This window comes from Hemitrygon akajei, unplaced genomic scaffold (assembly GCF_048418815.1).
Source record: "Hemitrygon akajei unplaced genomic scaffold, sHemAka1.3 Scf000057, whole genome shotgun sequence".
Classification (NCBI taxonomy): Eukaryota; Metazoa; Chordata; class Chondrichthyes; order Myliobatiformes; family Dasyatidae; genus Hemitrygon; species Hemitrygon akajei.
The window spans coordinates 2606105-2618998 of NW_027331943.1; the positions used below are offsets into that span (position 1 = coordinate 2606105).

The 12894-nt window shown below is 45.9% G+C and overlaps 1 protein-coding gene across 1 annotated transcript in view; it reads right to left on the reverse strand.

Moving 5' to 3' along the window:
• The window catches only part of LOC140721546 (NACHT, LRR and PYD domains-containing protein 3-like), an 817640-nt gene that overhangs the window by 758376 nt on the left and 46370 nt on the right, over positions 1–12894 (reverse strand). The window contains exon 7 of the mRNA XM_073036371.1: positions 12510–12681. Within this exon, the coding sequence (XP_072892472.1) occupies positions 12510–12681 (172 nt within the window). The remainder of the gene's footprint in view (positions 1–12509; positions 12682–12894) is intronic.

The window sequence follows — 12894 nt, forward strand, 5'->3', positions numbered from 1 at the left end:
AGAGACATCCCACAGCAGGAAGGGGGATGGGGATGAGAGATCCCACAGCAGGACGGAATGGGGAAGGGAGATCCCACAGAAGGAAGGGGGATGGGGAAGAGGGATCCCACGGCAGGAAGGGGGATGGGGATGAGAGATCCCACAGAAGGAAGCGGGATGGGGAAGAGAGATCCAACAGGAGGAAGGGGGATGGGGAATAGAGATCCAACAGAAGGAAGGGGGATGGGGGAGAGAGATCCCACACGAGGAAGGGGGATGCTGAGGAGAGATCCAACAGCAGGAAGGTGGAGTGGGATCAGAGAGCCCAGAGCATGAAAGGGGGATGGAAAAGTGAGATCCCACAGGTGGATTGCTACCCGTGCCACGTGCTAGTGAGGCTAGAAATAGGAAGATAATGCAGCTAAATACGTGGCTGAGGGGATGGTGCATGAGGGTGGGGTTCATGTTTCTGGACAATTGGGCTTTCTTCCAGGGGAGGTGGGACCAGTTCGAATTGGGCAGTTTGCACCTGAACTGGAGGGAACTAACATCCTAGCCGGTAGGTTAGCAAGTTCTGCTCCGGGGGTTTTAAACTGGTTTGCAGGGGGAGGGGGCAGAGTGTTAGAGCAGATAGTGAGGTGGAGGAGGATAAGGGTCATGCGAGGACTGCTTGTATAGACAGATATCAATGGTTTGTACGTGATAGAAATGTTCTCAGGTACATCTATTTTGATGGAAGGAGTATTGTAGGTAAGGCAGATGAGTTTAGTGCGTGGATTGGCACGATAATGATATCGACATTATTGCTATTAGTAAGACTTGGTTTGCAGGAGGGGCAGGACTGGCAGCTTCATGTTCTGGGTTTCCGTTGTTTCAGAGGTGATAGGGCGGAGGGATGAAAGGGGGAGAAGTGGCATTACCAGTCAGGGAGAATATCACAGCTGTGCGTAGATGGGACAGCCCGGAGGACTCGTCTACAGAGGCCGTATGGGTGGAGCTGAGGAACGGGAAAGGTGCGACCACACGAATAGGGTTGTATTATAGACCGCCCAATAGGCAGAGAGAATCGGAGGAGCAAATCTGTAGAGAGATAGCAGACCAATGTAAGAAACAAAAAGTTGTAATCGTAGGGGATTTTAACTTTCCACATATTGACGGGGATGCCCACTCTGAGAAAGGGTTAGATGGCGTGGAGTTTGTCAAATGTGTTCAGGAAAGTTTTCTAAATCAATATATTGAGGTACCAACGAGAGAGGGTGCAGTACCTGATCCCCTATTAGGGAACCAGACAGGTCAGGTGACAGAAGTATATGTAAGCAAACATTTTGGGTCCAGTGACCATAATGTCATTAGTTTCAAGATAATTATGGATAAGGATAGGACTCATCCACCAGTTAAGGTTCTGAATTGGAGAAGGACCAATTTTGTGGAAAAGAGGGAGGATATGGGAAGTGTGGATTGGGTTAAGTTTTTTTCTGGCAAGGATGTGTTTAGTAAGTGGAACGCCTTCAAGGGTGAAATTTTGAGAGTGCAGAGTTTGCATTTTCCGGCCAGGATCAAAGGCAAAGTTAACAGGCATAGGGAACGTTGGTTTACAAGTGATATTGGTGATCTGGTTAAGTAGGTGTTTAGCAGGTATAGGCAACAAGGAAGAAATGAGGTACTTGAAGAGTATAGAAAATGTAAGTGAATACTAAAGAAGGAAATCAGGAAGGCAAAAAGGAGACATGAGGTTGCTTTGGCAGATAATGTGAAGGTAAACCCAAAGGGTTTCTACAAGTATATTGAGAGTAAAAGGATAGTAAAGGACAAAATTGGTCGCCTAGAAGATCAGAGTGGTCGTCTATGTGTGGAGCCTCACGAGATGGGGGAGATCTTAAACAGATTTTTTGCATCAGTGTTTACTCAGGAAACTGGCATAGTGGATATGGAATTAAGGCAAACAAACAGTAGTGTCATGGAACATATAGAGATTAAAGAGGAGGTGTTGCTTGCTGCCTTACAGTGAATACAGGTAGTTAAATCCCCCGGGCCTGACATGATTTTTTCTCGGACCTTGAGAGAGACTAGTGTAGAAATTGCAGGGGCCCTGGCAAAAATATTTAAAATGTCCTCAGCCACGGGTGCGGTGCCGGAGGATTGGAGGGTAGCTCATGTTGTTCCGTTGTTTGAAAAAGGCTCCAAAAGTACACCAGGTAATTACAGGCCAGTGAGCCTGACATCAGTAGTAGGTAAATTATCAGAAGGTGTTCTGAGAGATCGGATATACAAGGATTTGGACAGCCAAGGGCTGATTAAAGATAGTCAACATGGCTTTGTGTGTGGTAGATCATGTTTAATGAATCTTGTAGTGTTTTTCGAGGAGGATGTTGTCTGCATGAACTTTAGTAAGGCCTTTGACAAGGTCCCACGTAAGAGGTTAGTTCAGAAAGTTCAGACACTAGGTATCCATGGAGAGGTTGTAAACTGGATTCGAATTGGCTGTGTGGGAGAAGACAGAGAGTGGTAGTGGATGATTGCTTCTCAGACTGGAGGCCTGTGACTAGTGGTGTGTCTCAGGGATCTGTGCTGGGACCATTGTTGTTTGTTGTCTATATCAATGATGTAGATGATAATTTGATAAATTGGATCCGCAGGTTTGTGGATGACACTAAGATGGATGCGTTGTGGACAGCGAGGAAGGCTTTCAAAGCTTGCAGAGGGATCTGGACCAACTGGAAAAATGGGCCAGAAAATGGCAGATGGAATTTAATGCAGACAAGTGTGAGGTGTTCCATTTTGGAAGGACAAATCAAGGTACGACATACACAATAACGGTAGGGCACTGAAGAGTGTGGAGGAACAGAGGGATCTGGGGGTTCAGATACATAAGCCCCTGAAAGTGGCGTCACAGGTGGACAGGGTTGTAAAAAAGGCTTTTGGCATCCTGGCATTCATAAATCAAAGTACTGAGTATAGGAGTTGGAATATTATGGTGAGGTTGTATAAGGCATTGGTGAGGCCAAATTTGGAGTATTGTGTGCAGCTCTGATCACCGAACTGTAGGAAGGATATCAGTAAGTTTGAAAAAGTGCAGAGAAGACTTACTAGGATGTTGCTGGGTGTGCAGGAGTTGAGTTACAAGGAAAGATTGAACAGGTTAGGACTTTATTCCTTGGAGCGTAGAAGAATGAGGGGAGATTTGATAGAGGTTTACAAAATTATGAGGGTATAGACAGGGTAAATGCGAATAGGCATAGATTAGGAGAGATACAAATGAGAAGACATGGCTTCAGTGTGAAAGGGGAAAGGTTTAGGGGGAGCATTAGGAGGAACTTCTTCACTCAGAGGGTGGTGAGAGTGTGGAACGAGCTGCCATCTGATTTGGAAAATATGGACTCACTCTTAAGCTTTAAGAATACATTAGATAAATACATGGATGGGAGAGGACTGGAGGGTTATGGACTGGGTGCAGGTCAATGGGACTAGCGGAATAAGGTTTTGGTACAGACTAGAAGGACTGAATGGCTTGTTTTCTGTGCTGTAGTGGTCTATGATTTTATGATTCTATGGGGAGGAGAGTTCCCACAGGCGAAATGGGGATGGGAAAGAGAGATCACAAAGGAGAAAGGGGATGGGGAAGTGAGATCCCACAGGAGAAAGGGGATGGGGAAGAGAGATCCCACACGGGGAAGGGGGATGGGGAAAAGAGATTCCACAGGATGAAAGGGGGATGGGGAGAAGAGATCTAACAGGAAGGCGGGGGGGTGTGTGGGTTGTGTGGAAAAGACATCCCACAGGAGGATGAGGAAAGAGTAATAGAGAGCCTACAGGAGGAATGGGGGTGTGTGCAAGATTCCAAAGAATGGAAGGGGGATTGGGATGAGAGGTCCCACGGGAGGATTCCAAGGGTAAACGATAATCCTACAAGACGAGAGGATACAGAAATTTTTTGTATGTGTGTGTTGGGTCTGAACAGAGGCCCAGAGGAGATGCACCCTCGCTCTTTGCGTATCTGGAAGTGAGCAAAGTCACACACGGGGAAGGGCAGGGGAGGACAATCTCACAATGGTATTTCTTTCCTTCTCACTGGGACAGTCTGCTGACAGTCTCTTGTCCCTCACCGGGAAGGGGGTGTGAATCTCTGACCCACCTGCTGCAGTCAGTGTCGGTCTGGGTGTCAGTAACAGTGAGAAGGAACATTGTCAATGGACGGGTCACAGGCAGCGAGAAACACGGCCATTCCTGTGATTTACTACCATTAAACCAATGGTCGTTGTTCACTGATCTGATGAAGTCTCCAACATCCCTTCACAAGGAACCAAAGAACCCTCCTGTCCTTGGGGAATTACTGACCGATCCCCTGGGCATTTGTCATAATTCTTCTCAATCTGATTTACTACAAATTTACCGAAATTCCTTTCCATTGAAACAACACAATGGAACAGTTTCACAGTTCAGAGTGAGAGATAAATCAAGTTACCTCAACTCCTGGCATTTGTGCAGCCCGGGTCCCAGCCGTTGGATTCCTTCACACTGAATGTGACAGCCCCTGCAGGTCGAGGTGTTTTATTGTATCACAGAGTCCGATGACATGAGACAGCACCGCGCAGTCAATCGGGGTCAGTGTCATTCCACTGAATGAAAGTGTTTCCACAGATCCCAGTGTGGCCTGAGCCAGGCCACGATTCTGAGACTCAAACAGGTAGTGCAATGTGTTCAGGAGGCTCCTTTTACCAGCTTCATTCCTCGTGTTTCCACTCTGGCGTTTAACCTCCTCCTTCACCCAGTCAATCACCTGGTGGGTTGTTTGATGAGGAAATGGACCCAGAAACTCCTCCAGGCCCCGAGCTGTCATTGGGGAGGAGAGACCAGCAACAAAACGGAGAAATACCTCAAATCGCCCATCTGTCGTGTTGTGGGCTTTAGTGAGGAACTTCAGGATATCCCCGGGATGTGGATTCAGGAATTGTGCGACTGCAGCTACAAACTCTTGGATGGTGAGGTGTGGGAATGTGTACACCACACTCTGGGCAGAATCCTCTCTCTCCAAAAGCTCCATCAGGAATCCGGACAGGAACTGGGAAGGTTGCAGATTGTAGTTGATCAAATCTCCATGTGTAAACACAATCTTCTTCTCAGACACTCCTCTGTAGGCCATCTGACCAACCCTGAGTAACACATCACGGGGGCTCTCAATCTCACGGCCGTGGTTTTTCAGGATGTTGTAAATATAGTAGGAGTACAGTTGGGTGATGGTTTTGGGAACTTGCTGTGGGTCCCTAACTCTTTGTGTGAAGAAGGGGCCCAGTGCCAGAGTGAGGATCCAGCAGTAGGAGGGGTTGTAGCTCATGGTGTACAGGATCTCGTTCTCCTTCACGTGTTTGAAAACAGCTTCTGCCACCGTCCGATCTTCAAAATACCTGATGAAATATTCCTTCCGTTCTTCACCAACAAATCCCAGGATTTCAGCCCAGACACTGATGTCTGCCTTTTCCAATAAATGTAACGCAGTGGGACGGGTTGTCACCAGCACTGAACACCCTGGGAGCAGCTTGCCCTGGATTAAACTGTACACAATGTCAGACACGTTGCACTTGAATTCAGGATCTGTGTACTGTGATTCTGTGTCTCTCCGACCATCAACAAAGTTAATTTTGTCCTTGAATTCATCCAATCCGTCAAATATGAACAGCAGTCCCTCTGTGTGTTTCCAGACTTTTCCCAGAATATTCCCAAAGTAAGGATACTGATGCAGAATCAGTTCTTTCAGGTTTATTCTGCAGTTAATGGAGTTTAAATCCCGGAATTTGAAACTGAAGACAAACTGGAATTGTTGGTATATCTTCCCCGTGGCCCAGTCATAAACAATCTTTTGTACCATTGTTGTTTTCCCAATCCCTGGGACTCCGGCCACTGCTGCAGACATCCCGGATTTGTTTCTAAAGACAGATCTTTTCAATTTTTGAACAAAGCTCTTCTTGAATAACTGATCAGTCCGGATTTTTTCCAGGTTACCACGGAGATCTTTTTCTCCCCACTCCTCGTGGTCTCTGCCTCTTGCCAGCAGCTCATGTTCCACCAGTCTCCGATCTCGAACAGTAGAAATGACCGTGAGCTCAGCGTATCGATCAACCAGCTGGAAAACCTTCACCTTCTCCCTCATCAGGATCGTGTTCACTCTCAGTGTTTCAGTCTGTGTCCGCAGAGTCTCCATGTGTTTCCTTCGAACATCTTATGACGGACAGAAATAGGTTGTCAATGCCTGATCTGATGAACATGGAGCTCACAACATATTTTCTTTAATAAAAAAATACCTGTGAAAGACACTGTTTGTGTGAAATCGGGTGATCAGAGATTAGAGTGTCTGAAAGTGAAAGACGGCCCAGAAACATTTCTGATCTGATTCAGATTCGCTGTTAAAGGCTCCACTCTCCCCTCTGTTGGTAGTTTGCAGATTCCCCGGTGTTCCAGCGAGCACCAAGTGCACACGTGATTCTGGAGAGGAGAGTGTTGTGTGGGGCGGGTGGTTTCACTGCTTTCACTGCTCAGCTTCTGCTGAACTGTGCAACCCTGCAGAGGGTAACAGTGGGGGGTGAGGGGGCATTTACTTGCTCTACTGACTTTTACTTTTCTCACAATGGACCGATGTTCTTGACACTCCTTTAGGATGAAGCTGTCAGTACTGAGCCGCAGAAAAGGAACATAATTTCCGTTTCCTTTTCCAGGCTGAGCCAGTCACGATATAACACACCCCGCACTGGTCTACAGTCTCTTATTCTCCGAGGAGCTGGTACATGAACCCAGGCAATTCCCCGATGATGTGCGGAAGAGCAGGAAGCTGAAGAGGATGGCAGTGGTAATAGGGAACTCTAAAGTCAGGAGGGCAGCTAGGCGATTCTGTGCACACCGATGGTACTTTGCCTCTCAGGTGCCATTGTCCGAAATGTTTCTGGACGCGTTCACAATATCCTGAGAAGGGAGGTTGAGCAGCCAGAAGTCGTGACAAACATTGGTAACAACGACATAGGAAAAGCAAAGGGAGGAGGTCTGGAAAACCAAACACAGGGGGTTAGGAAAAAAGCTGAGGAGCAGGACCTCAAAAGTAGTGATCTCAGGATTGCTACCTGTGCCACCCGACAGTGGCAATAGGAATAGAATGAGGTGGCAGAGAAATGTGTGGCAGAGCATTTGGAGCAGGGGGCAGGAATTCAGATTTCTGGATAATTGGGACCACTTCCGGGGCAGGTAGGACCTGTACAAAAGGCACGGGTTGCACGTGAATCCGATGAGGACCAATATTCTTACGGGCAGATTTACTGGAGCTGTTGGGAGTGTTTTAACCTAAAATGGCCGGTGGACTGGAACTAGGATGATAAAGCTGTGGATGAACCAGCAGGTTTACAAGTAGATGATGGGTTTAACATGAATGTAAGGAAGGACAAGCCAATGACTGGGTTCAAATACAGACGGACCAAACTGTTAAATTGTACCACATCGACAACATTCAAAAGGGCGGAGATGCAGGGCTAAACACATTGTATTTAAATGCACACAACATTCAGAATAAGGTGGACAAACTTTTGGCGCAATTAGAGATTGGTCGGTATGATGTTGTGGGCATCTCTGAGTCGTGGCTGAAAGAAGACCATAGTTGGAAGCTTAACATTAAAGGATAAATGTCTTATCGAAAGGACAGGCAGGAAGGTATAGGTGTTGGTGATGTGGCTGTGCTGGTTCGAGGTGGAATCACATCTGTAGAAAGAGGTGACATAGGCTTAGAGAATGTTGAAGCTTTGTGGGTGGAGATAGGAAATTGTAAAAGTTAAAAAAAAAGCTTTATAGGGACCCTATATTGGCCTGAAAATAGCGAATGTATGGGGTTGAGATTGCAAAGGGAGTTGGAAAAGGCGTGTGTTAAAGCTAATGACGCAGTTGTAATGAAGAACTTCAATGTGCACGGGGAATAAGAAAATCAAACAAACGTCAGCAGTCAGATCGCAAGAGAGGGAATTTATTGACTTCCCACGAGATAGCGTTTCAGAGCAGCTTGTGCTTGAGACGACTCGGTGAAAGGCTATCTTTGATTGGGTGTTGTGTAATAGCCCTGATCTTATGAGGGAGCTTAATGTAAAAGAGCGATTAAGAGGTAGTGATCATAATATGAGTGAATTCATAATACAGTTTGAGAGGGAGAAGCATAATTTACAGTATCAGTACCGCAATGGAATAAAGCGAATTACAGAGGCACGAGAGAGAAGCTTTCCCAGGTAGATTGGAGAAGGATACTAGCGGAGATGATCGCAATGGAATAAAGCGGATTACAGAGACACGAGAGAGAAGCTTTCCCAGGTAGATTGGAGAAGGATACTAGCGGAGATGATCGCAATGGAATAAAGCGAATTACAGAGGCACGAGAGATAAGCTTTCCCGGGTAGATTGGAGAAGGATACTAGCGGAGATGATCGCAATGGAATAAAGCGAATTACAGAGGCACGAGAGAGAAGATTTCCCAGGTAGATTGGAGAAGGATACTAGCGGAGATGATCGCAATGGAATAAAGCGAATTACAGAGGCACGAGAGAGAAGCATTCCCAGGTAGATTGGAGAAGGATACCAGCGGAGATGATCGCAATGGAATAAAGCGAATTACAGAGGCACGAGAGAGAAGCATTCCCAGGTAGATTGGAGAAGGATACCAGCGGAGATGATCGCAATGGAATAAAGCGAATTACAGAGGCACGAGAGAGAAGATTTCCCAGGTAGATTGGAGAAGGATACCAGCGGAGATAATCGCAATGGAATAAAGCGAATTACAGAGGCACGAGAGAGAAGGTTTCCCAGGTAGATTGGGGAAGGATACTAGCGGAGATGGCTGAAGCTTCCGGGAATAGGTCTCAAGTTGCAGGATGGATACGGCCCATGGAGGAAGAAGTTCTCAAGTGACACGTGTAGGCAACCATGGTTGACAATGGAAGTTAAGGATTGCATAAAAGCTGAGGAAAGGGCATAAAATATAACAATAGTCAACTAAAAAAAGCTATAAGTTGGGAAAAGATGAAATATGAGGGCAGAAAATCCAATAATATAAAGCAGGATAATAAACACTTATTTTCAGTTATATAAAGATTAAAAGGGAGGTGAGAGTCCATGCTGGAACACTGGATAATGTGTGCTTTGCATATATCTTCACTGTTCCAGATGCTAGCAGCATGCAGTGCTCTGCGAGTGACAGGCAGTAGGAGTGAGTGCCATTGCTATTTCAAAAGAAAAACATCTCGGCATACTGAAAGCTCTTAAGGTGCAAAGTCACCTGGGCGAGATGGACTGCATCCCAGAGATCTGAGAGAGGTTGCTGAAGTGATGACAAATGGATTGGTCATGATCTTTGAAGAATCACTTTATTCTGGCATGGTCCTGGAGGACTGGAAGATTGCAATTGTCACTCTAGTCTTTAAGAAGGGAGGAAGGCAAAAGAAGGAAAATTATAGGCCAGTTAGCTAAACCTCAGCGACGGGGAAAGAGTTGGAGTCTCTTATTAAGGTTGAGGTTTCGAGGTACTTGGAGACTAATGACAATATAAGTTAGCAATGGTTCTGTTAGATTTCACGGTGGAAGTAAGAAGCAGGCTGGACAAAGGAGTCAGTGGATGCCATTTACTTGGATTTTCAGAAAGCATTTGATAAGCTGCCGCACACGAACCTGCTTAACCAGATAAAAATCTATGACGTCACAGGAAAGATACTGGCCCGTGGAGCGGAATTGCTGACAGGCAGCAGGCAGCGAGTGGGAATAAAAAGGGCCTTTTTCTGATTGGCTGCCACTGACTGGTGGTGTTCCACAGGGATCAGTATTGGGACCGCTGACTTTCAGATTGTTTTCAATGATTTAGATGATGGAATGAATGTACTTGCTGCAAATTTTGCGGATGATACAAAGATAGGTGCAGGGTTAGATAATGTGATTGCAACAGGACTGAGACTAACTGGGAAAATGGGCAAAAAGGTGGCAGATGGAATACAGTGTTGGAATTGTATGACAATGCATTTTGCCGAAAGGAGCGGACTATTATCTAAATGGGCAGAAGGTCCAAGAATCAGAGGTGCAGAGTGACTTCAGAGGGACTTTGGAGCCTCGAGCAAAACTCCCAGAAGATTAATTTAAAGGTCAGGTCTGTGGTAAAGGCAGAAAAAAATAGAATAGAATATAAATGCTGAGCCTTTACAAGACTGTAGTCAAGCTGCACTACAGGAATATTGTCAACTGCTTTGCACCCCGTACCTCTGAAAAGATGTGTTGTCATGAGAGAGCGTCCCGAGGATATTCAAGAGGATCATTCTGGGAATGAAGGGGTTAACATATGAGGTGCGTTTTGGCAACTTTGGGCCTATATTCACTGGAATTTTGAGGAATGCAAGGGAATCTCTTTTAAACCTGCAGAATGTTGAAAGGATCAGATAGGGTGGATGTGGAAAGATGTTTCCCATGGTGGGTGTATTCAGAACTAGGGGCCACAGCCTCAAAATTGAGGGGCGATCCTTTGGAACAGGAGAGGAGGATTTTTTTGAGCCAGCGAGTAGTGAATCTCTGGAAGGCTCTGTCACAGACTGCAGTGGAGGCCAAGTCCATGGGTATATTTAAGGCAGAAGCTCCTGATAGGTCAGGGCATCAAAGGATAATGCGAGAAGGCAGGTGTATTGGGTTAAGTGGGACCTGGGTTCAGCCATGATTGAACGGCGAAGCAGACTGATGGACTGAACAGCCTAATTCTGCTTCCATGTCTTGTGGTCTTATGGAGGTATAACAACAAATCTCGGCTCCACTTTGGATTGGAGGTGTGAGATTTCCCTTGCTGGAGTTGGATGTTCCAATTGGAATGACTTGGCTTCAGTTTTGTCAAATCTCCAGATATTCGCCCCCACGGAAAGGGTGTTGTGACAAATGCAAATTGTTTCCTGTCCTCCAGCCACAGCAACAAAAACCTGTCTCCCAGACTCTGACCGTCTCTAAACAGGCCTCTAAAGTGACGTATTCAGACTCTCAGCGTGAAGTAACAACAAAAACCTGTCTCCCAGACTCCGACCGTCTCTAAACAGGCCTCTAAAGAGACGTATTCAGACTCTCAGTGTGAAATAACAACAAAAACCTGTCTCCCAGACTCTGACAGTCTCTAAACAGGCCTCTAAAGTGACGTATTCAGACTCTCAGAGTGAAATAACAACAAAAACCTGTCTCCCAGACTCTGACAGTCTCTAAACAGGCCTCTAAAGACATGTATTCAGAGTCTCAGAGTGAAATAACAACAAAAACCTGTCTCCCAGACTCTGACAGTCTCTAAACAGTCCTCTAAAGAGACGTATTCAGACTCTCAGAGTGAAGTAACAACAAAAACCTGTCTCCCAGACTCTGACAGTCTCTAAACAGGCCTCTAAAGTGACGTATTCAGACTCTCAGAGTGAAATAACAACTAAAACCTGTCTCCCAGACTCTGACCGTCTCTAAACAGGCCTCTAAAGACATGTATTCAGACTCTCAGAGTGAAATAACAACAAAAACCTGTCCCCCAGACTCTGACAGTCTCTAAACAGGCCTCTAAAGAGACGTATTCAGACTCTCAGAGTGAAATAACAACTAAAACCTGTCTCCCAGACTCTGACCGTCTCTAAACAGGCCTCTAAAGACATGTATTCAGACTCTCAGAGTGAAATAACAACAAAAACCTGTCTTCCAGACTCTGACAGTCTCTAAACAGTCCTCTAAAGAGACGTATTCAGACTCTCAGAGTGAAGTAACAACAAAAACCTGTCTCCCAGACTCTGACCGTCTCTAAACAGGCCTCTAAAGAGACGTATTCAGACTCTCAGAGTGAAATAACAGCAAAAATCTGTCTCCCAGACTCTACCGTCTCTAAACAGGCCTCTAAAGAGACGTATTCAGACTCTCAGAGTGAAATAACAACTAAAACCTGTCTCCCAGACTCTGACCGTCTCTAAACAGGCCTCTAAAGACAGGCATTCAGAGTGAAATAACAACAAAAACCTCTCTCCCAGACTCTGACAGTCTCTAAACAGGCCTCTAAAGAGACGTATTCAGACTCTCAGAGTGAAATAACAACTAAAACCTGTCTCCCAGACTCTGACCGTCTCTAAACAGGCCTCTAAAGACATGTATTCAGACTCTCAGAGTGAAATAACAACAAAAACCTGTCTCCCAGACTCTGTCAGTCTCTAAAAAGGCCTCTAAAGAGACGTATTCAGACTCTCAGAGTGAAATAACAACAAAAAGCTGTCTCCCAGACTCTGACAGTCTCTAAACAGGCCTCTAAAGACAAGTATTCAGACTTTCAGTGTGAAATACAGACTTTGAGATTTTCGGTCCATCACTTACCTTTCAGATGCTTGGGCACTTCAGATAAACCCCGCTCAGTGTCCATGTAGGCGAACTGGCCGTCACCTGTTCAAACAGATTAACTTGCATGAAGTCTGTTCTGTGTAATACTGTAAATTCATCAGCATTTACATCTGTAACACACAGTGTATTGTTCACCGTACCACGTTCCCGTATTTCATTCAATATTCTGCTCAGCTTCGGTAAATGATGATGTAGTTTCACAAAGGATTCCCACATCACCTTCCGGGCCCCGGAGCCCTTCTCCATCACCAGATCCAGAAGGAGTTTGGAAGCGCCCGCTCGGTTTCCCTTCTCCGCGAGCTCAGTCACGCTCTGTAATGAACAATGGGGAATATATTGAGGAGCGGAGGGATGGGTACAAATCTACCCTGAACATGGACTGACCCAGCTCACCACAGATCACTGAGAGCCATTGAAGTGTTCATAGCGGGGCAAAGATTTTAAAAGAAGCGAACAAGGTCAGACAGGACTTTCTGCGCCTCAGGTAATTATCTACTTGGCAAGGTTTAGGTGGAGCAGACATAG